The sequence below is a fragment of the Salvelinus namaycush genome, chromosome 33, assembly GCF_016432855.1.
Source record: "Salvelinus namaycush isolate Seneca chromosome 33, SaNama_1.0, whole genome shotgun sequence".
NCBI lineage: Eukaryota > Metazoa > Chordata > Actinopteri > Salmoniformes > Salmonidae > Salvelinus > Salvelinus namaycush.
The window spans coordinates 4,725,426-4,747,500 of record NC_052339.1 but is presented as its reverse complement, the minus strand read 5'-3'; the positions used below and the strand labels follow the sequence as shown (position 1 = coordinate 4,747,500).

Here is a 22,075-nt window from a genome sequence, read left to right as displayed (position 1 = left end):
GGATAAAAAAAAAGATATTACCCCCCAAATATATATAATAATAATATTATATTTTAATGTTATTATTATGAAGGCCCTGACGGCAGCTATCGAGGCAGCTAACGCCCAGGTCCACGGCCCGGCCAGCCAGCACGTCACCAACAGCACCATCACCATCACCGCCACCACCACTGCCTCCAGCAACAGCAAGAGAGACGCGCTCCGGAAGTGCCTCTCCATAGGGATACAGGTGCTGATACGCCGACGGTGTTGACCACATGCTGACCACACATGGCCATATTGGAATGTGATCACGCATAGATAAATCGTAGAGTGATGGAGAAAAAATATCAACCGTAAACTGTAAGTCTTACCAGAGAAAAATCATGACTCTTTGGCATTCCCCGTCGACCTATCCTGTGGTCTGTTCTTAATTGACTCATCTCGGTTAACCCAGAATCTTGTGTCATTTGGTCAGATGCAACCATTTATGTTTACGTACTCAGTCCACGAGAGATTATTAGTTGACGTACCTGTGTAAATAACGTTTAAATAAAAATGAAATCTGTTTTCTGTTGCAGGTGGATGGACTAGAGGACGTTAGGGGGACAGAGGAGCACTCCAAGTTCCAGTCAGTGGGTATCCAGGTGGAAGAGGAGAGCTGGTGAGCAGAGAGAGAGAGAGAGAGAGGAACGATTTTCTGTCATTCGTGTTAGTGTTTTTCTTGTGTCATATTGTAGTCCGCTGGTGTCTCTGCTTGCTGACTGTCCACTCATTGTGCATTCAGTTGGCACCTCTTTTTCTAACACTCCCCTCTCTGGCCTGAGATCAGTATGTATACAAATGTGTGCCTTGGAGTTGGGCCCATTGACCGTAGGCTACCGGATCCCTCATCCCACCCCCCACATCACCCCACAACAGCTGTCCCCAGCTCTGAGGAGTCTTGACATCAGAGCCCCTCAACCAGGGGGCCCATGGATGCAGTGACAGCTGGGGGAGTCGAGGATGTGTTGCAGGGGATGAAGAAGGGGAAGGGGGAGAGGGAGAGGAAGAGTGGGCAGTTAGTTGACAGCCATCTGTTGCACCAGTCATTGTGATGTAGCCAGGCCACTTTGGGTGGAGACGGAAGGGGTGCGGGGAGATTTCTGTCAATGTTCTGTTCTTTTCAGTACGTGGTCAACCCCCCCTCCCCCAACTCTCTCCTTTGCCTGCCCGACACGTAACAGTTCCTATAGGGTCCCTACCTTCCCTATAGCTCCCCCTAAAGCCTTCCGCATGGTTCGGTTCGGCTGGTGACTAGCCAAACACGGCTAAGCGAACCGAACGAGTGTGCTCGGGTGCTCCCTTAAAAGAACATCGCTTGGAAAACAAGAAAAAAAGAGGCAATAGTACTGCTTGTCCATCTTGAGATGCCGTAGACAGTATAGACTTCCTCAAAATATTCAGAATTCATCTAAGATATCTCAAGAAATCTATCATTCATTTTGTCGTTTTTGTCGAGGAGGTCTTAGTAGCACAATTTTACATCTAACTAAGATGAAAACGATTAGTTTCTCGTTGAATGAAAAAAAAAAACACTCAATTGAAGGATCCCTACTGTTGACCAATCACAGACGAAGAGGTGTAGACTTCAGCCTGCCTAGAGAAAAAATGTTGTGTGCACGAACAGCCGGAAAAACCCTTTCCGAAGTAAAACGATTGTCATAATATATGCACAAACTGTTTCCGAACTGTTTCGGATGAGGAAGCATGTGGAAACCTTAGGAACCTCTGTACTCCTTTAGGGCCGGCCTATAGCATGCCAATTGGCCACTTCATTGGACAACTGCCCTGACTGATTTACACGGAGCATTTGCATGGGCTGGAAGTTATGGGAACATTCCTGGTTCCTGGAGTTGTGTAAAAATATGTCACGCAGCAGGCAGTTATGTGTCAGTATGTCTGCCTGCGCAACGTAACTCCCATTCACTCGACACAGTAACCCCTCTGTTAGTCAGAGCTGAGGGGAGATGACCAATTTAGAGACTGCACTGGATGCAGTAATCTGATTTCATAATGTAAACAGAACATGGTCAGGAATCAAAGAGCCCAGTCTCAGCCTACCAAGGTCATTTCCAGGACTGCAGTTTCAGAGTCAGAGGCAGGAATCTGTGCTGCATCCCAAATAGCACCCTATTCCCTATATTGCTACTTTTGACCAGAGCCCTATGGCCAGGCCTATGGGCCCTGTGTCAAATGTAGTGCACTACATAGGGAATAGGGTGCCATTTGGGATGCAGGATATCTGGACTGGTTTTGTCCTCAAAGAGCTTTCCTCAGCTGCCTGGCCAAGTGTAGAAAAGGAGGCATACCTCCAAGCAGCCACGGCAAACATCAACTCCTGTAGACACTTCCGCTAGTGCAGTGGCACTGGGGTTTAATTCACACACGTGCCTTCCCATGGTGTATGTTTGAGTGTGTGTTTTTGTTTGTGCATGTTTGATTTTTTGCATGTTTATGTGTGTGTGTGTTCTGTGTGTGTGTGTATGTGTGCGCGTGGTATAGTGCATCTTTCTATCTGTCTGTCTGTGTGTGTGTGTGTGTGTGTGTGTGTGTGTGTGTGTGTGTGTGTGTGTGTGTGCGTGCGTGCGTGCGTGCGTGCGTGCGTGCGTGCGTGCGTGCGTGCGTGCGTGCGTGTGTGCATGTCCCAGCAAGGCAGGGTTGGTCCTGGGAGGTCTGGGTCTGGGCTGATTGCCCCTATACACTAGATTCCCAGACGGTGAGAGTGCATTTCTCCTGTGGCCCTGCCTCACTCACAATAAATGTGTGTGTGTGTGTGGGGTCATAACCTTACCTCAGTGTTTGAACTGGGCTTAAGCCTGCCAAGCTGAGAGGGAGTGGAGGAGAGCAGTAAAAGATAAGAACACTACAAACAACCTAGCCGCCTTTTCAAGACATCTGTCAACCTCCTGCTAAGACAAGTTTACGTTGTCTAATGTAAGTTATTATCAATAATCTCACTCTATGATTATATCATTAACATATACTGTACGGACTGAAAATTGTCCTTAAAAATAATTCTGTAATAACATAATATTATACGTTTAGACAATGTGCAGGTTCCTCAACTGTACAAGTGTACCAAGTTTCATGCTTTTATGATAAAGTGAATGATTTGTTTTACATACCGCCTGGATTACAAGTCTACCGATTTCAATCTCATTTATAATCCTCATTTAAACGACAGATACTCTACAAAGGTGTTCAAACTTATGTCATGGGTCCATACATTCCATATGGTGAACTCATTCCAAGATGGCGGCATATGGGTTAGGTGAAGGTTGGAGTTTGTTTCCACAGCTGGCTTTGCAGTAACTGGTAACATGGAATGTGGGTGTGTGTATGGTCTATGGTGGTCTTAAACCATACAGTCCTCAAGCCACATTGACCGTCTTGAAAAGTCAGTCAGAGACGATCAGACCTACTGCTTTATGGTCATGTTAAGGAGGACAAAGGGACAGAGACACAGGCTGCGTCCCTAATGGCTCCCTATTCCCTACCAGGGCCCAAAAGTAGTGCCCTGTAAAGAGAACAGGGTGCCATTTGGAATACACCCATGATCCATTAAGATGCCTTGTACCCCTAGTCCTGCACTCTTAGGGAAAAAAGGTGCTAAGTAGAACCATACTGGGTTCTTCGGTTTGTCCCCATAGTGGAACTCTTTGGTGCTGGGTAGAACTCTTCGTATAGGGTTGGACCTCTTCAAAGAACGCCCTGTATATGGTTCTACCTAGAACCCTCTATGAAGGATCCTACCAATAACCCGTTTATCTTTGGATGGTTCTTCCTAGAACCCTCCATCAAGGATCCTACCAATAACCCTTTTATCTTTGGATGGTTCTTCCTAGAACCCTCTATTATGAGTAGTTCCACCAGCCTTATTAACCTTTCAAATGTATATCTTTATGACAGTACATGACATATATCATAAGGATTTTGTTTGAGGGCCTAGGTATACCCTAACACAGTGGCGTTAGAAAAATCTTGGTTTACAGGCCACATCAGTCCTGCAAGTCACATTATGATGGTTTGCCAAGCGATGTGTAATTCCAAATTGAATCCAGCCAGAGTTCGGACATTCAACAAGTGGAATGTTTAATCACCAGCAACCTGCATTCAGAATGACTTCCATGGTTAGGAACATTGTGCGGAGACTACCTAAACCATCTAAACATGAACAACCATTTCAGTAACAGCTGCAATATGTCCAACTACTAACAAATGTCAGAAACAATTCATGTACATGCAAAAACAAAGATATTAAAACTAGCAATTATCATCTTGCAATAGGTAATATGATGGTATCCTGATTTTTTTTTTTTTTCACGTTTGTCACACTTAAATGTTTCAGATCATCAAACAAATTTAAATATTGCACAAAGATTACCAAAATAAAGACAAAATGCTGTTTTTAAGTGATGATTTTATTTATTAACCTCTCTAGGGGGTGTGGGACGCTACCGTCCCACCTGGCCAACATCCAGTGAAATTGCAGAGCGCCAAATTCAAAAACAGAAATAGTCATTATAAAAATTCATGAAACATACAAGTGTTATACATCGGTTTAAAGATTAACTTCTTGTTAATCCAACCGCGGTGTCAGATTTCAAAAACACTTTACGGCGAAAGCAAACCATGTGATTATCTGAGAACAGCGCCCAGCAGACAAATCATTACAAACAGTAACCAGCCAAGTAGACGAGTAACAAAAGTCAGAAATAGCGATAAAATTAATCACTTACCTTTGATGATCTTCATATGGTTACACTCACAAGACTCCCAGTTACTCAATAAATGTTTGTTTTGTTCGATAAAGTCCCTCTTTATATCCAAAAACCTCAGTTTTGTTAGCTCGTTTTGTTCAGTAATCCACTGTCTCAAACAACATCCGGTGAAATTGCAGAGCATGAAACTCAACAAAACAGAAATTATCATAATAAACATACATAAAAGATACAAATGTTATACATCAGCTTAAAGATAAACTTCTTGTTAATCCAACCGCGGTGTCAGATTTCAAAAAGGCTTTACGGCGAAAGCAAACCATGCGATTATCTGAGAACAGCGCCCAGCAGACAAATCATTACAAACAGTTAGCAGCCAAGTAGAGGAGTAATAAAAGTCAGAAATAGCGATACACTTTATCACTTACCTTTGTTGATCTTCATATGGTTGCACTACCAAGACTCCATGTTACACAATAAGTGTTCGTTTTGTTCTATAAAGTCCCTCTTTATATTCCAAAAACTCAGTTTTGTTGGAGCGTTTTGTTCAGTAATCCATTGGAACAAAGCGCGGTCACAACAGACAGACGAAAAATCTAAAAGTACCATAAAAGTTCATAGAAACATGTCAAACGATGTTTATAATCAATCCTCAGGTTGTTTTTGTCATAAATAATCGATCATATTTCAACCGGACAATACCTTCGTCAATAGAAAAGGAAAAACAAGAAAGGCATGCTCCCGGTAATGCGCAGGACTCAAGTCTGGAAATTTCCACTGTCCTCTCATTGAAAGTGGTGTTTCTCCCTCATTTTTTAGAGTAAAAGCCTGAAACAATGCATAAAGACTGGCCACATGTAGTGGAAGCCATAGGGATAGTGAACTGGGTCATAAGTCTTTGTATGGTGGATAGGCTTTCAATGGAAAAACAGGCATTTCAAAATAATAGCACTTCCTGGATGGATTTTCCTCAGGTTTTCGCCTGCTATCAGTTTTGTTATACTCACAGACATTATTTTAACAGTTTTGGAAACTTTAGAGTGTTTTCTATCCAACTCTACCAATTATATGCATATCCTAGCTTCTGGACCTGAGTAGCAGGCAGTTTACTTTGGGCACGCTTTTCATCCAAAATTCCGAATGCTGCCCCCTACCCCAGTGAAGTTTTAAGGGAAAAAAGCTATCCGAACCTTCATGGCCCTATGTGAAAAAGTAATTGCCCCCTAAACCTAATAATTGGTTGTGACACCCTCAGCAGCAACAACTGCAATGAAGCATTTGCGGTAACTGGCAATGAGTCTTTCACATCGCTGTGGAGGAATTTTGGCCCACTCTTCTTTGCAGAATTTTTTTAATTCAGCCACATTGGAGGGTTTTCGAGCATGAACTGCCTTTTTAAGGTCACGCCACAGCATCTCAATCGGATTCAAGTCCGGACTTTGACTAGGCCACTCCAAAACCTTAATTTTGTTTTTTTAAGCCATTCAGAGGTGGACTTGCTGGTGTGTTTTGGATCATTGTCCTGCAGCAGAACCCAAGTGCGCTTCAGCTTGAGGTCACGAACTGATGGCCGGACATTCTCCTTCAGGATTTTTTGGTAGAGAGCAGAATTCATGGTTCCAACAGCAAGTCGTCCAGGTCCTGAAGCAGCAAAGCAGCCCCAGACCATCACACTACCACCACCATATTTGACTGTTGGTATGATGTTATTTTTCTGAAATGCTGTGTTACTTTTACGCCAGATGTAACGGGACGCACACCTTCCAAAAAGTTCAACTTTTGTCTCGTCAGTCCACAGAATATTTTCCCAAAAGTCTTGGGGCTCATCAAGATGTTTTTTCCAAAAGTGAGATGAGCCTTTATGTTCTTTTTGGTTAGCAGTGGTTTTCACCTTGAAACTCTGCCATGGATGCCATTTTTGCCCAGTCTCTTTCTTATGGTTGAGTCATGAACACTGACCTTAACTGAGGCAAGTGAGGCCTGCAGTTCTTTAGATGTTGTTGTGGGTTCTTTTGTGACCTCTTGGATGAGTCGTCACTGCGCTCTTGGGGTAATTTTGGTAGGCCGGCCACTCCTGGGAAGGTTCACCACTGTTAAAAATGTTTCTCCATTTGTGGATAATGGCTCTCACCGTGGTTCACTGGAGTCCCAAAGCTTTAGAAATGGCTTTGTAACCCTTTCCAGACTGATAGATGTCAATTACTTTGTTTCTCATCTGTTCCTGAATTTCTTTGGATCGCGGCATGATGTCTTGCTTTGTTTGTTTGTTTGTCAATTAGGGTGTGCAGGGTGAATATGTGGTCTGTCGTACGATAATTTGGTAAAAAGCCAATTTGATGTTTGCTCAGTACATTGTTTTCATTGAGGAAATGTACAAGTCTGCTGTTAATGATAATGCAGAGGATTTCCCCAAGGTTGCTGTTGACGCATATCCCAGGGTAGTTATTTGGGGTCAAATTTGTCTCCACTTTTGTGGATTGGGGTAATCAGTCCTTGGTTACAAATATTGGGGAAGATGCCAGAGCTAAGGATGATGTTAACGAGTTTAAGTATAGCCAATTTAAATGTGTTGTCTGTATATTTGATAATTTCATTGAGGATGCCATCAACACCACAGGCCTTTTTGGGTTGAAGGGTTTGTATTTTGTCCTGTAGTTCATTCAAAGTAATTGTAGAATCCAGTGGTTTCTGGTAGTCCTTAATAGTTGATTCTAAGATGTGTATTTGATCATGTATATGTTTTTGCAGTTTGTTCTTTGTGGTCTAAGACACTGCATCTCAGTGCAAGAGGCGTCACTGCAGTACCTGGTTCAAATCCAGGCTGCATCACATCCGGCCGTGATTGGGAGTCCCATAGGGTGGCGCACAATTGGCCCAGCGTCGGGGTAGGCCGTCCTTGTAAATAAGAATTTGTTCTTAACTGTCTTACCTAGTTAAATAAAGGTTAAATAAATAAAAATATAGAGCCAAAAAGATTGGAGAAGTGGTTTACCCATACATCTCCGTTTCGAATAGATAACTCTTCATTTGTTGTTTGTTTAGTGTTTTCCAATTTTCCCAGAAGTGGTTAGAGTCTATTGATTCTTCAATTACATTGAGCTGATTTCTTACGTGCTGTTCCGTCTTTTTCCATAGTGTATTTATATATTGTTTTAGTGATTCACCATAGTGAAGGCGTAGGCTGAGGTTTTCTGGGTCTCTATGTTTTTGGTTGGACAGGTTTCTCAATTTCTTTCTTAGGTTTTTGCATTCTTCATCAAACCATTGTCATTGTTGTTAATTTTCTTTGGTTTTCTGTTTGGCATTTTTATATTTGACAGGGAAGCTGAGAGGTCAAATATACCTTTTCGATTTTCTACTGCCAAGTTTACACCTTCACTATTATAGTGGAACGTTTTGTCCAGGAAGTTGTCTAAAGGGGATTGAATTTGTTGTTGCCTAATAGTTTTTCGGTAGGTTCCCACACTACATTCCTTCCATCTATAGCGTTTCTAAATATTACTCAGTTCCTTTGGCTTTGATGCCTCATGATTGAGTATTGCTCTGTTCAAGTAGACTGTGATTTTGCTGTGATCTGATAGGGGTGTCAGTGGACTGGACTGTGAACACTCAGAGAGACTGACTGTGAACACTACATCTCTCTCTCCCTCCCTCTCCTCAGTCAGTCAATATGGGTTGTGTTTGGCCTTACCCCTCACTGCCCTGACACAGACAGGAAGTTGTTAGGAGGGAGCTGCTATAAAGCAGGCTGAGATCATTATGACTGCACACCTGCTCAGAGGACAGCTACTCGTTAACTGCTGCAAACACATACACACACACCCACGAGCACACAAACACACACACACACACACATCCAGGCGCTGGTACAACTCCACTGTGAGTGTCTTTGATCTCTCCGGCTCCCCTCCCCCTCTTGTTCTCTGTTCACGGAAGAGCGGTGATGAATGGTGCAGAGGAGGAATAGATGAATGGGTGAAGGAGGAGAGACTGACCGGAGATGTGAGGCAGATGGATGGAGCGACTTCTGGGTCTGTATGAGTGTCACCCTGGTCATTTCGGTGTGTGTGTGTGTGTGTGTGTGTGTGTGTGTGTGTGTGTGTGTGTGTGTGTGTGTGTGTGTGTGTGTGTGTGTGTGTGTGTGTGTGTGTGTGTGTGTGTGTGTGTGTGTGTGTGTGTGTGTCCTGCTGTAGTCCGCTGGTGTCTCTGCTTGCTGACTGTCCACTCATTGTGCATTCAGTTGGCACCTCTCTCTCTATCACTCACCATGCCTCTGGCCTCTCATTCATCACTCTGTTGGTGGTGGGCTGCTGTATAGAACCAGCCAAGTGTGTGTGTGTGTGTGTGTGTGTGTGTGTGTGTGTGTGTGTGTGTGTGTGTGTGTGTGTGTGTGTGTGTGTGTGTGTGTGTGTGTGTGTGTGTGTGTGTGTGTGTGTGTGTGTGTGTGTGTGTGTGTTTTGAAAATATGTTATTTGGGTGCAAGTGTGGGACTTTGTGCTAGTGTGCTGGCACGTTGCCCTGAGAGACTTGGCAATGGGAGTGTTACAGGGGCACAAAGCCTCCCGAACCAATTCAAAAGCTTCACCCCCAAGCTGTACAGTGTGGCCCTGAGGGTGAGTATGTGTGTTATCTCTGAGACTCAGCCCTGCAGCAGGATAGGGGGACTGATGAGACGACGCTCCATTGCCTCTGAATCAGCCAGGTGACCAAATGCCCCCATGACATTCCTCCCAAACACCCCACACCTGGCTGATCTGATCTGGGATCTGTGTTAATATACGACACCTGCGTGTCTTCTACTAGCCCCACATTTTCTAACATCTGACCTCAGATCTGTGGTTCTCTCTCCAGTTACCGCAGGATGACCAGGTCCAACAGTGTGACCACAGCGGTCCAGGCTGACCTAGACGACCCTGACTACTATCCCGTCGACGCTCCAGAGATGGTGATGCGCCACTCGGCCACCATGCCCCGCCAGTACTCCCGGGACTCCGCCACCTCCACCGTCTCCATCCAGGGCTCGGGCAACCACTACCACGCCCTGACTGTGGAGGAGTACGGCGAGGTGGGTGTCGACCCATCCATCCTGCCCCCACCCGACCCCTGGATGGACCAGGTGGAGGGCCCAATGGAGGTGGTGGGGGAGAGGGGGTCGTTGTGTCCCAGGGACGGGCGCTGGTACCTCAAGCTGCTGCAGGCCGAGATGGAGCGCATGGAGGGCTGGTGCAGACAGATGAAGCAGGAAGAGATGGAGAACGAGCTGCCGGACGAGAGTGAGTGGCGGCGACACACCTGCACGTACAGATGTACATACAAACAACTTCAATTAGAGAATATTCCGCTGAATATGTGGAAACTGGTGCAGAAGTGGGGTTGGGGTTCAGTAGAATCACTCACACTTCTCTGCATTTGTGCTTTTTGGTGGTGTTGGTGCATGGTGTCTGTGAAGGTTATATCCAGTGGTGTAAAGTACTTAAGTAAAAATACTTTAAAGTACTACTTAAGTTGTTTTTTGGGGATATCTGTACTTTAATTTACTATTTATATTTTTGCCAACTTTTACTTTTACTTCACTACATTCCTAAAGAAAATAATGTACTTTTTACTCCATACATTTTCCCTGACACCCAAAATTACTTGTTACATTTTGACAGGAAAATGGTCCAATTCACACACTTATCAAGAGAACATCTCTGGTCATCCCTACTGCCTCTGATCTGATGGACTCACTAAACACAAATGCTTAGTTTGTAAATATGTCTGAGTGTTGGAGCGTGCCCCTGGCTATTCGTCAAAAAAGGAACAAAAAGAAAAAATAAGAAAATTGTGCCTACTGCTTTGCTTAATATAAGGAATTTAAAATGGTTTTACTTTTACTTTTACTTTTGATACTTATGTAAATTTAAGCAATTCCATTTACTTTTGATACTTAAGTATGTTTAAAACCAAATACTTTTAGACTTTTACTCAAGTAGTATTTTACTGGGTGACTTTCACTTTTACTTGAGTCATTTTCTATTAAGGTATCTTTACTTTTACTCAAGTATGACAATTGAGTCTTTTTTCCACCACTGATTATATCCATTGTTTCCCCTCTCTCTGTATCCCTACGTTTTTTCCATCCTTCCCTCTCTCTGTCTGTGTCCTCCAAATGACCCAACAGACTTAGTAGACGGAGTGAAATTGCCTGAGTTCCAAATGGCACCCTATTCCCAAGATAATGCACTACTTTTGACCGAGGCCCGATGGGGCTCAGTTCAAAAATAGTGCACCACATAGGGAATAGGGTGCCATTTGGGACACACTAGGTATTCATGGCAGCTGGCCACACGACCTGCTTGTTGCCTGCTATCTCCTCTGCCCGACTTACCAGGCATAGTTATCAATAGGGAGCCAGCTGGGTCTTGCCACACATCTGTCCTGTACAGTAAAATGGCCTTTCACAGCCACGCTCAATAGGGGTTTTCATTCTCAAACTCACTGAATGACATCGTTCAAGCCTACTGCCAGCACTATAGCTCCAGATTGACAGCCCTACACTGACACTGTCTGCATCCCAAATAACACCCTGTTGCCCTACTTTTGACCAGGGGGAATAGGGAACCGTAGGGTTCTGGTCAAAAGTTATACACTATAGGGAATAGGGTGGCATTTGGGGTGCATACTCAGAATAGCCCAATGTGGTAGCCTTTGTACAACTACAATACTACTCCTTAGACTTTTACTGCATTGGGTTAAATCAGGGTGACACAGTGTTTCTTAGTAGTCTTCAACAAATCTACTTTGAAACAAAAGCAAGTATACACCTCACACGCGTGGTTATGGGCTTAAAAGAAATGAGACACCTTGAACCATTTCAGATATAGAGTTGAAATGCATTACATTTTGAGTTTGCATTCCAATGGTATACTTTGTAGATACTGAAACAAAAATATAAACGCAACATGTAAGGTGTTGATAGCATGTTTCATGAGTTGAAATAAAAGATCCAAGAAAATAGTATTTTTCTAAAATTTTGTGCACAAATTTGTTTACATCTGTATCGAGTGAGCATTTTTCCTTTGACAATATAATCCATCCACCTGACAGGTGTGGCATATCAAGAAGCTGATTAAACAGCGCGATCATTACACAATCGCAACATGTGCTGGGGCAATAAACCACACAGAACACACTGCAACTGCCTCTGCAACGCAATTCTACAAGCCACATCCGGCTTCTTCACCTGCGAGATCGTCTGAGACCAGCCACCCGGACAGCTGATGAAACTGTGGGTTTGCACAACCAAAGAATTTCTGCACACACTGCCAGAAACTAAGGAAAGCTCATCTGTGTTTGTCGTCCTCACCAGGGTCTTGACCTTGACGTAACCGACTTCAGTGGGCAAATGCTCACCTTCGATGGCCATTGGCAAGCTGGAGAATTGTGCTCTTCACGGATGAATCCCGGGTTTACCGGGCAGATAGCAGATAGCGTGTATTTCGTCAACGTTGTGAACAGAGTGCCCCATGGTGGTGGTGGTGTTAGGGTATGGGCAGGCATAAGCTAAGCATAATGAACACAATTGCATTTTATCAATGGCAATTTGAATGCACAGAGATACCGTGACGAGATCCTGAGGCCCATTGTCGTGCCATTCATCTTCCGCTATCACCTCATGTTTCAGCATGATAATGCACAGTCCCATTTTGCAAGAATCTGAACACAATTCCTGGAAACTGAAAATGTCCCAGTTCTGGCCTGCATACTCACCAGACATGTCACCCATTGAGCATGTTTGGGATGCTCTGGATCAACGTGTAAGACAATGTCTTCCACTTCCCGCCAATATCCAGCAACTTCTCACAGCCATTGAAGAGGAGTGGGACAACATTCCACAGGCCACAATCAACAGCCTGATCAGCCTGATCAACTCTATGTGAAGGAGATCGTGTCGTGCTGCCTAGAAGCAAATAGTGGTCACACCAGATACTGACGGGTTTTCTGATCCATGCCCCTACATTTTTTTGTAAGATATCTGTGACCAACAGATGGATATCTGTATTCCCAGTCATGTGAAATCCATAGATTAGGGCGTAACAAATTTATTTAAATTGACTGATTTCCTTATAACTGTAACGCAGCAAAATCTTAGAAATTGTTGCATGTTGCATTTATATTTTTGTTCAGTGTACACCACAGAAGACTGAAATATAACAAAAAAATACAGAAAATAACAAAAAAAATGAAAAATGTTGATTAATTACAAAATTATGAAAAATAATAATAACATTCCACCCATGAGGCCATTAGAGGGCACTTTGGTAATTTGACTGCAGGAAAGGGCTACGGCTAATGTATTATTTCTGATGGAGAGAACACAGCGTTATGTGAGGGTGGTGAACTTTGGCACGTCTGCTGATCAGGCCTTCTGTAGGGATTCTGCAGTGAATTTTCTCCCTCTGACATGTAAGTCGAGGTTGTGTATTGAGACGGTTGGTTCAGGCTGGTTCAGAAATCCCCCACTCTCAAAGCATGGTGGGGGCGTTGTTTATTTGATGTGCAGCATAAACACTCCCCCTTTCATCTAAACTCACAGTTTAGGTTCCCAGTTCCCACTCTCCACATATTTATAGCCTTGCACTCATCAAAGGCAAAGTCTGTGTGACTCCAAGGTGATTTAACTTAAGATTGACGTCTATCTGTCTGTCTGTCTGTCTGTCTGTCTGTCTGTCTGTCTGTCTGTCTGTCTGTCTGTCTGTCTGTCTGTCTGTCTGTCTGTCTGTCTGTCTGTCTGTCTGTCTGTCTGTCTGTCTGTCTGTCTGTCTGTCTGTCTGTCTGTCTGTCTGTCTGTCTGTCTGTCTGTCTGTGTGTGTGTGTGTGTGTGTGTGTGTGTGTGTGGCGCGTGTGTGTGGCGCGCGTGTGTGTGTGTGTGTGACTTTCCGCAGTCCTGGGGAAGATCCGCAGTGCAGTAGGCAGCGCCCAGCTGCTCATGTCTCAGAAGTTCCAACAGTTTCGGGAGCTGTGTGAGGAAAACCTGGTATGTAATACACACACACCAATCTTAAATCACTCTACTGTGTCAGCAGACCCCTCATAGCCAACTGTCACATAATGAGATGATCTATACAAGCTTATAATTGACCCTCAGTGTCAAACAAAACACCGCCATGGTTGCAAATAGGATTCTAGTCTAGCACCACTCAAAGCATACTGACTTTGAAGTGCGGAGAGACAAGGTGAAATAGTCCCAGACTAGTATGCTGATGACATACTGATGGAGAAATGAGAGTGGTTACAACCCTGTCCTGACTGAGTGTGTGTGTTTGTGTGCGTGTCTGTGTGTGTGTGTGCGTGCGCGTGTGTGTGTCTGTCAGAACCCCAATGCCAACCCCAGGCCCATCTCACAGGATCTGGCTGGTTTCTGGGACATGCTGCAGCTGTCCATCGAGAACATCAGCCTAAAGTTTGATGAGCTGCACCAACTCAAAGCCAACAACTGGAGACCCCTGGACCTCCCCGTGATAAAGGTACCACTCAATGTAGTAGACCCTATAGGCCAGATCCACATTAAAGGGATAGTTCACCAAAATTACAAAATGCCATATTGTTTACAATGTAAGCAATTTTGTAATTGGGTGAATTATGCCTTTAAGTCTGGAAGTAATCCAATACAATGGAATGGTGTTTTTGTCCTGGAGGCTTCTACTTTCATTGTTGCTGAATATGGTTAACGTGCACAGTTACTGTAGATTTTGGTTCAATGTAGCATGAGTTGTTGTAACGCATGTAAAAGGATTGTTGTAATGTTGTGTGACAACGTGCCTGAAGTGACTGCATGTCTGCTGTGTTTTTTTATTTTTGTATTTTTTTGTTTTGTTGTTGACAGTGAGCTGGATTGTTGAGATGTCACTCTTCCTGCCATGCACCGTCGGGCCTCGCTGACCTTGCTGGCCACTCTTACCCCACGCACACCCCACGCCTACCTTCTGCCGCGTACTCTCACAAAATGGCCACAGCCATCACCACCCACATGAAAAAATACAACAGTTTACTATAGAATACTACAGTACTTACTGTAGAAATCTGTAGTAAACTGTAGTATACTGTAGAATACTATACTACACACTGTAGTATCCCTCGATCATGTGTAGTACTTACTATAGAATGTTGTAGTATACTGTGGAATACTATAGTAAATACTACAGTATTATCCACACCAAAAAAACACTGTAGTAAATATTACAGTAATATGCGCAAAAACACTACAGTCCTCAAAAACTGTACATTTTTTTTAAATATAGTAAATACTATGGTATTTAATTTACATATACACTGCCCATTCCCCTCCCCTAATATTGCAATTTATGCCACCCATAAGTGAGAAACCTACATACCAAGTATAGACCATATATTGTGTTCCCTACAAGTTATAGAAAAGAGCAGAGGTTCTGAATTATCCATTCAGATCCCAGTCCTACCTACCTAGAGGTTATGGGAATTTGCTCTTTTTGTAAGGAGATTTCCTGAAGGAGAAAGCCTCCACTTCTATATTAAAGAAAACTAAACTAAATACTACAGTAATGTCTGCAAAAACACTACAGTAAATACTACAGTATACTACAATCTGCAAAAACGCTACATGAATTACTGTAGTACATACTACTGTTTTATTTTCCTGCTGTAGTAAATACTACAGTATACTACAGTAAAGTCAGCAAAAACACTACAGCGAATACTATAGTATTTATACAGTAGTATGCTATAGTATTTTTTCATGTGGGCACCAACCGTAACCTCACTCTCGTGAACCCTGTTGCATGCTCTCACACCATGCAAGCTACAACAAACTGCTGATGTCATGTCAGTCATGCATTCTTTAACCTCCACACAAAATGGCTGCCGTTGTGCCCCTACTGCCAGAGGCACAGAAGATGTCCTCTTACTGTAGTTGTTTGTCCTCCCCCGTCCATCCAGGAGAGACGGTTCGCCCCTCCAGTGCCAAAGAAGCCCCACAGGGGCCACCCTCCCCTGGCCAGGGACCGTTCTCTGGAGAGCTCCGAGAGACAGCGGCTGGAGGCTCGCAAACGCCTGCTGGCCGCCAAGCGGGCCCTCTCGGTCCGACAGAGCTCTGTCACCGAGAGCGCAGCAGACAGTATTGAGATCTACATCCCCGAGGCCCAGACCAGACTATGAGACACACACAGATAGAGACAGAGACCCCCCCCCCCCCCCCCCCCACACACACACACCTACAAAGGTGCACGCAAACACCCACACAGGCCCACACACAACACTGAATGGCGAGGGTAGGGTGCTTGTAATATAATCACATCTTTATTTACTTCAACAAAAGAGGGGGAACGGTCACAGCTGAGCTAGTTGAGTGAGAATACTGTATATTTATGCATTTTTAGCCTTCTCTCCATTTGATCCTCTCCATTGAACTTTCAGCTTTGATGTGGCTCCCCCCACTCCTCACACTCAGCGATGTTTCTTCTTGTGATGTCAACTCTTCTTACCGATATTCCACCAACCAAGTGACCTGTTGTCACCCAAACAACAGGTATACCAGTACCACAGCATTGATGCATAATGTATCATGTTTCTGATTCATTGGAACAGAAGGCAAGTTAGGGAGGGAGGGGTAGTGTACTAGTGGGTCTAGACGGAGTGCTGTCAGGGCACACTAGCTAATCCTGTTGGGTGTCAGAAAGCCTGAGACAGCAACTGTGTCCCATATGACACCCTACTTCTTAAATAGTGCACTGTTTTTGTGCACTACCTAGTGCACTGCATAGAAAATAGGGAGTTATTTGAGACACAGCCAGCCTCTCTACTCTGGTGACCCTGGGTGAGGCTGCTACTGTGACTCACAGCACAATAACAGCAGACAATAGGGAAACTCAGTCTCTCTCCCCCTGTGGGATACTACTGTCACGGGGTACACAACACACACACACACACACATACACACACACACACACACACACACACACACACACACACACACACACACACACACACACACACACACACACGCACACACACACACACACACACGCACACACACACACACACATATTCGCATGGACGTACACTCATTTGAGGTAACTTACCTCAACCTGTTTGAGTTGTTAGGGAGAACACCTGAGACATTTGTAAAACCTTCTGGAGACATACGGGACATCGACAGAATGTAGCAGCGACCATTGAAACGGTTTGAAATGTTTCAATTAGGATTAAATCCTAACTTCAATTTAAGTCATATTTTCACTTAGTCATGCATTGATGTCAATGGAAGACTAAGTAAACTTAAGTATAACTTAGGATTCGCCCCTTATTATTGAAATCCAGGGAACAGCAGCTCTATATGACTTGGCAATGAAATCACACACAAAAGCATTTTAGTCAGTCACCATATTTTAAAAACAATGAAATACAAAGAAAAAGGGTATACACCAATGGTTTGATACAATGATTTTAGTCCAACACCTATGAACACCTAGATGTTCTATTAGAGCAACATACATTTATCACACGCAATTTTGTGTTTGTAATTCAAACCGCAAAGCTGAGAGACTTTGCGCAGTAGTTCAATGTAGACAATAATATCAATGTGCAAAAATGACTTTCATTTGTAAAATCCAAACCTTTTATAAAATGAGATTTGGATGAGAGGTGTAGCTTGAGATTCATAGTATTTACCAATAATCAATGCAGGTCTTTGTAGAGGACAAAATCAAATAAATCAAATAAATAAATAAACTCTGTGTCGGACAATGACACTATTCTTCCTTTTCTCCAAAGGAAGAAAATGCAGTCTTTCCAGTTACAGGAGCAGTGGCATGATTCTGCTGTACTCTCCTATGTCTGAACATTAGGGGTAATAGGTCACAGGGTCACGTCAGTCTGCCTACCCCCAGATGTGGTAGGATTCTAGGGTTGACAGCGCTAATCCTGCCTGGTAGTCAGGTATGGAGTTAGGTGGGCTCATGGCAAGCTCTCAGAGAGAGGTCAGTGCAATGAAATCAGGGTCTGCCAGAATAAAAATTGGGATTTACAGTTTAGCAGACACTCTTACCCAGAGCGACTTACAGGAGGATTTAGGGTTAGGTGCCTTGCTCAAGGGCAGATAAACAGATTTTCCACTTAGTCGGCTCGCGGATTCAAACCAGCAACCTTTCGGTTACTGGCCAAGCGTTATTAACCGCTAGGCTACCTGCTGCCCCGTTTAGTGTGTGAGTGTGTGCGTGCGTGTGAGTGTGCGTGCCCGTGTCTTTGAGTGCAGGTGTATGTGTGTATCTAATGTGTATGTGAGTATATGGGGTTTACCTGCTTGTTTCTGAAGTGCTTCCTATTTTTCAAGGTCCAAACGGGCCTTTCTTTTCACTATGGGTGTGTCCTAAATGGTACCCCATTCCCTATATGATGCAATACTTTTGACCCTGGGCCCATAGAGCTCTGGTCAAAAGTAGTGCACTATGTAGGGAATGGGGTACCATTTGGGACGGAGCCTCTGATTAACGTAGCAGAATCGACATACTGTTCCATACTGTCCACACCGAAACAAGCCCTGCCTATCATTTTCAACGGAACGATATATGCCTGCACAAAGACGTTATCTGAGGAACATACGACTGACTCCATAATACGCATGCTGACATGAGCTAATTGAAATGTCTTCATGTCATTCTTGTCGTTTTGAACTTATTTCATTGTGTTTATCATGTTGTGCTGATAATACAATTTGTCCTTAAGTTGAATTTTTTGGGGGGGCTACTTCTGATGTTCCTTTACTTTAAGGGTATCTTTAAATGTAAAGTGTTACCAATGTTCTACATGACAAGATATTTTGTTATTCTATCAAAGGACAGTGGGAATTATTTTCTCCGCATCCAAACTGACATGCAACCACTTGAAAGTAATATAAAAAGAATATAAAGTGTTTAATGGTGTTTTATATCCACTATTTATTTATTAATCCCCAGAAAAAAAATGATTCACGTTTGTTATCATTATTATTATGCACTGACAAGGCCCTTATGCTGTGTTTGTGATTCTCCTTCTTATATGGTTTTCTCTTGGGATGAAAGACACCTTTAATTCTGTGTCAGTAATCAGCCTTAATTTATAATGTGATAGTCAAGCACAAATCAGCCTCAGGGGAAGAAGAATAAAGCACGTGTGTGTGTGTGTGTGTGTGTGTGTGTGTGTGTGTGTGTGTGTGTGTGTGTGTGTGTGTGTGTGTGTGTGTGTGTGTGTGTGTGTGTGTGTGTGTGTGTGTGTGTGTGTGTGTGTGTGTGTGTGTGTGTGTAACCCATGAAAAGGCTTTGTCTCATACTGTAAATAAACCCAGTCAACAGGTATACGTCCCAAATGGCACCCTATTCCCAATATAGTACACTACGTTTGACCAGAGCCTTATGGGCCCTGGTCAAAAGTAGTGCACTTAATAGGGAATAGGGTGCCTTTTGGGAAACAAATCCTTGAACATTACAAGAGTTCTGTGGTTTAATGGTTTAGATCAACTTCTCATGATTGATTCCTTTATCAAATTACACCATTACAAATTCTCTGCAATCCCAATCACTTTGCAATTTCTTTATATTAAGTATTTTTTTAAATCAGTGACTTGTATGAGTGAGACAATCTTGAACAAATTTGCTTTCACAGACTGTTTGTGGGTGTTAGTAAACTCTGTTGAAACTGCTCTGACACGAGGGAAAATCCCTGGCAGCCATATACACTCACCGGAACAGTTAATTAGGTACACCCATCTACTACTGGGTCGGAACCCCCCTTTGCCTCCAGACCAGCCTGATTTCTTCAGGGCATTCTACACGGTGTCGGAAACGTTCCACAGGGATGTTGGTCCCTGCTGATGCGATGGCATCACGGCGATATATTCATGCATCACACCTCACTCAAAGTTGCTGAGGTCACTCGTTTTGCCCATTCTAACGTTCAACCGAACAGTAACTGAATGCCTCGATGGCTGTCTGCCTGGTTTATATAACAAGCCACGGCCACGTGTCTCACTGTCTGTAGGAGCGATCCATTTTCGTGAACGAGGTGGTGTACCTAATAAACTGGCCGGTGAATGTATAAGAGAAACATGTTCATGACTGAAAAGTCTAATTTGTTTGTGGTGGAAATCATGTGATGAATTAACTGTTCGGTATGATTTCTCATTTAATTTGCTTTGTAAAAATATATTTTATAGACTATATTCAAAAGGTAACAATAAGTATATACCTTTTTTGCCCATTATGTTTTAAGGTAATTAAATATAAGTTGTGTTGCTCTTTTTATTTTTATTTCACCTTTTTATTAGAATTCATTCAAATATCGGTCAAATGATTTAGTTATTTATGATCATTATATTAACATATCAAAACCCTGACATTACAGGGTGATTACGGGAAGTGGAAAATAATGTTGGATTGTGGGTAATTGCCAAACTAAAGACTTTCAACCAATCCTGGCAATTCTGAGAGGCGGAGGCTTGTGATGTATGCCGTGTTCATGTGCTAGTCGGAACTAGAAAACTAGAATATTTCCGACATGCTAACTGGTTGAACACGACAAGTGTATAGCTACAATCAGTTAAACAAGTCCGAAAATTCAGAGTTTCCGAGTTCCGACTAGCACGTGATCGCAGCAATAGTCCATATATAAGTATAAAACGATTCAAATGAACATTTGTACATAAATGAATGTTTCCCTATGTAAATGTAAAAACAATCAAATAACATATTAAGCAGATATACATTTTGTAATTAATATTATTACACTGTTGATGTTATGTCACGTGTACGGAAATGTATCAGCATTAAAAACCTTAATGCCATCATCATACGATATCCTATATGTGTTTATTGAAATGCAGGCTGCACATGTTTTCGCTTATAATATAATGAGGCAGATTTACAAATACTGAACAAAAATATAAATGTAACATGCAACAATTTCAAAGATTCTGCTGAGTTACAGTTCATATAAGGAAATCAGTCAAAGGCCCTAATCTATGGATTTCACATGACTGTGCAGGGGCGCAGCCATGGGTGTGCCTGGGAGGGCATAGGCCCACCCACTTGGGAGCCAGGCCGAACCACTGGGCAGCCAGGCCCAGCAAATCAGTATCAGAAATACTTCTCAGCACCCCCTGCATGTGAAGAAGCCGGATTTGGAGGTCCTGGTCTGGCGTGGTTACACGTGGTCTGTGGTTGTGAGGCCGGTTGGACGTACTGCAAAATTCTCTAATATGACGTTGGAGGGGGCTTATGGTAGAGAAATAACATTAATTCTCTGGCAACAGCTCTGGTGGACATTCCTGCAGTCAGCATGCCAATTGCACACTCCTTCAAATCTGTGTCATTGAGTTGTGTGACAAAAATGCACATTTTAGAGTAGCCTTTTATTGTCCCCAGCACAAGGTGCACCTGTGTAATGATCGTGCTGTTTAATCAGGAGGGCCAGTAGGAGTCACCCTTTCCTCTGGTCTAAAAAAAAATATCCCAATGCCCCAGGGCAGTGATTGGGGACATTGCCCTGTGTAGGTTGTGATGTTAAACGGTTGACCTGACTCTCTCTGGTCACTAAAGATTCCATGGCACTTATTATAAGATGAAGGGTGTTTAGCCCTGTGTCCAGGCTAAATTCCCAATCTGGCCTTCATGCCACCTAATCATCCCCCGTTTACAATTGGCTCATTCATCTCCTCGCCCCTGTAACTATTCCCCAGGTTGTTACTGTAAATGAGAATGTGTTCTCAGTCAACTTACCTGGTAAAATACCATGTCTTGTTTTGACTGATGTCATGTCTATGCTAATATCGCTAAAATTCAGTAGCTAACAAACCAACAACTGCAACGATGTATTTGAGAGACAAGTGCTCATTGTGTATGTGTTTTCAATAAACATTTGGAAACTAACTATAGTTTACATACTGTCAACAGTTTAAGCCAACCCTGTCTGTTTTACCCCATAGTTGCGCACACGTCCGTTGTTGCTAAACAACCAACCCACCTATACTATAACAGGCTGGTGCAGCATAGAACAAAGGTATGCATGCAATGGTGATCGGTTCGCTACTTTGACGAAGGCCATCTTGGAAGGGTAATTTGAATCCATGCCTTTAGGATTGTACTGGCAACACATGCATGTATCCTTGAAAGAACACAAATACCCAGGATCCACATGGTCTTAATCTGGGTCATATTGACTAGCCACCAAACAAAAGAGAATGGACTACCTGAATTTATCCAATAAGAAACCTTGGTAAAGCTTGACACCCAGCGTCATAACCATGTGAAAATATGGTCATAACACTGTCATGACACATATTTAGA

General features: G+C 43.2%; 1 protein-coding gene across 2 annotated transcripts in view; it reads left to right on the top strand.

Moving 5' to 3' along the window:
• The window catches only part of LOC120028072 (disks large-associated protein 1-like), a 101,637-nt gene extending 85,720 nt beyond the window's left edge, over positions 1-15,917 (top strand). The window contains exons 6-12 of one of the 2 annotated variants that reach the window (XM_038973224.1): positions 74-229; positions 561-643; positions 9,594-10,015; positions 13,670-13,761; positions 14,099-14,242; positions 15,158-15,169; positions 15,699-15,917. In XM_038973224.1, the coding sequence (XP_038829152.1) occupies positions 74-229; positions 561-643; positions 9,594-10,015; positions 13,670-13,761; positions 14,099-14,242; positions 15,158-15,169; positions 15,699-15,917 (1,128 nt within the window). The remainder of the gene's footprint in view (positions 1-73; positions 230-560; positions 644-9,593; positions 10,016-13,669; positions 13,762-14,098; positions 14,243-15,157; positions 15,170-15,698) is intronic. The other variant, XM_038973225.1, reaches the window with a different exon arrangement.
• Positions 15,918-22,075: the final 6,158 nt, after the last annotated feature.